This window comes from Trachymyrmex cornetzi, unplaced genomic scaffold, assembly GCF_001594075.2.
Source record: "Trachymyrmex cornetzi isolate Tcor2-1 unplaced genomic scaffold, Tcor1.1 scaffold1392, whole genome shotgun sequence".
Classification (NCBI taxonomy): Eukaryota; Metazoa; Arthropoda; class Insecta; order Hymenoptera; family Formicidae; genus Trachymyrmex; species Trachymyrmex cornetzi.
Genome location: NW_017295974.1, coordinates 947 through 3328, shown reverse-complemented (window position 1 = coordinate 3328; position 2382 = coordinate 947). Strand labels below are relative to the sequence as shown.

General features: G+C 35.6%; 1 protein-coding gene across 1 annotated transcript; it reads left to right on the top strand.

Annotated features, from left to right (window-relative positions):
• Positions 1-746: 746 nt before the first annotated feature.
• Positions 747-1726, top strand: LOC108771114 (general transcription factor II-I repeat domain-containing protein 2-like; the record flags this gene model as incomplete). The annotated part of the gene is made up of 3 exons (XM_018523019.1): positions 747-927; positions 985-1167; positions 1288-1726. Coding segments are annotated over exons 1-3 (803 nt in total), but the record flags the coding sequence as incomplete, so codon positions are not given.
• Positions 1727-2382: the final 656 nt, after the last annotated feature.

Sequence of the window (2382 nt, the reverse complement as noted above, 5' to 3'; positions counted from 1 at the left end):
CAGATTTATTCTATTTAATATTGCGCCATTGCTCTGATTATAATTCTGTTTGCTTTTCTGGCTATTATTCTGATTTTTGTCTGGCATTTTTCTTTGAGTATTCTTAGAGTTTTCTCTGGATTTTTACTGTGGCTATTTCTCTGTAACGGTTCTTGAGAATGTCGAAAAGGAAGAGCTCCGAAAACTGGGCTTTCAATAACGAGTGGGAAATTAAGTATTTTTTTGTACAGAATTCCAACAAGAAACCCCAATGTTTAATATGTAAAAATTGTTTAAGTCAAAATAAAAGTAGTAATCTTGCTCGACATTTCTCTTCGCTCCATGAAGCAACACACGGACATTGCTCTGATGACGAACGACGCGCTTTAGTGGATGAATTAAAAAAAGAAATAATGCAAGACTTGTCTGTATCAATCTCCTCAAGTCTTCAGGAAAAGAGTTTAATTGCATCATATGTGGTATCCTTAAAATTAGCGAAAGCCCAGAAATGCTTTAGCGATGGCACACTCGTTAAAGAATGTGCAATAGAAATGGCAAAAGCATTTGGTTACGATGATGCCGCTGAATTTTAAAACAGCTGCTTTATCGCGTAACACTGTAAGAAATCGAATTGTTGATATGGGCCGCAGCATAAAAAAGAAACTAAATAATTTAGTTGCACAATGTCGATACTATTCTTTGTGTATGGATGAGAGTACTGACCGAACACAGATATCAGTCAACTACTAATTTTCATTCGCGTAGTAATGGACGATTTTTCGGTACAGGAAGAGTTACTCGCTTTAGTTCCGTTGCTCGGAACAACAGGTTTAGATATTTTTAATGCCGTTAAAAAGTGCATTGTCGAAATCGGTGGTTTCCACAAATGCTCTGCAATTTGCACCGATGGAGCACCGGCTATGGTCGGTAGAGAAAATGGCTTCGTTGGTCAGTTAAGAAAAAACGGAGTAAATTATTTAACTTTTTATTGCATTATTCATCAAGAGGCATTATGTGGAAATACTATCAGAATGTTCTCTGTAATGAAAGATGTTACGAAAATTACGAACATAATACGCGGAGGAAATCGATCATTATCTCACCGAAAATTGAAAGCATTTTTGGAAGAAGTTGACGTGGAATACCGAGATGTACTGCTTCATTCTGAAGTTCGTTGGCTTAGTGCAGGTAAATGTTTAGTTCGTTTTTTTGCACTTCGAAAAGAACTTGGCGAGTTTCTGAATAAAGAGATAAAATCTGATACCACGGAATTTGAAAAGAAACTAAAAGATCCATTTTTTTTATCAGAATTAGCATTTCTAACGGACTTTACAAATCATTTGAACAATTTAAATTTACATTTGCAGGGAAAGGAACGCACTATTTCTGATATGTTGACGAATATTAATGGATTCCGATCTAAACTTACGTTGTTCAAACTGCAACTAGCCAAAGAAAATGTTTATCATTTTCCGAGTTGCTCCGAATTAAAACAGGAATACAAGGAAGTAAACTTTTCAGGATTTGCTTCCATTATTGATGAAGTCTCAAGTGAGTTTGAACGTCGTTTTAAAGATTTTAAATCTCTAGAACCGGATGTCATTTTTTTCAATAATCCTATGAAAATTAATCTTGAACGTGTTAGAAGTGATCTTCAAGAAGAAATGTGCAATTTACAAAATGATCCGTTCATGCTATCGAGAACAGAAACAAATGCTGCAATTTTTGAAGTCATGCCACAAGATCGGTATCCAAAACTCATTGACTTCGCTCTTAAAATAAAATCTTTTTTCGGATCAACATATATTTGTGAAAGCACATTTTCTTCAATGAAGTACATAAAATCTGCTCAACGTAATACGTTGACTAATGAAGCGTTGGAACATCTACTTCGTTTTGCTACAACACAAATTGAAGTCGATATTGTAAAACTTGTTAGCAATACTAAACGTATCCGTCTATCACATTAATGTAGGTGTAAGACGCAAAAGATGAAAATTCTTTTTACAAACCTTGACGTGAAATACTTTTTATAAATTGTCTGTTTAAAAATAACAATTTCTTCAAGTTATTTACAATAGAAGTAACTAAATTTTACTAAATAGCTCTTCTCTTTTAAGTAAATAGTTTCTCTTTTAAATCATTTTTATTTTCAATACAGATCCTTGGCGACGTCGTGTACCAAAGAATAAAAAAATCGAAGTTCTCAATGGTTTACTATAGGGAGTAGGGCCTACATCGCGCGCGACGACTGACAATCGTCCCTGAAGTCGGCCGGCGGGTCGAGTTGGAGGGGGAAGCGCTCGGTGGGGCGGCTGGCTCCCGAGCAACTAGCTGACAGCTCTGATATAAGACATATAACGTATAGGGTATTTTTAAATTCGCGTCTGCGAAGTATAAGAC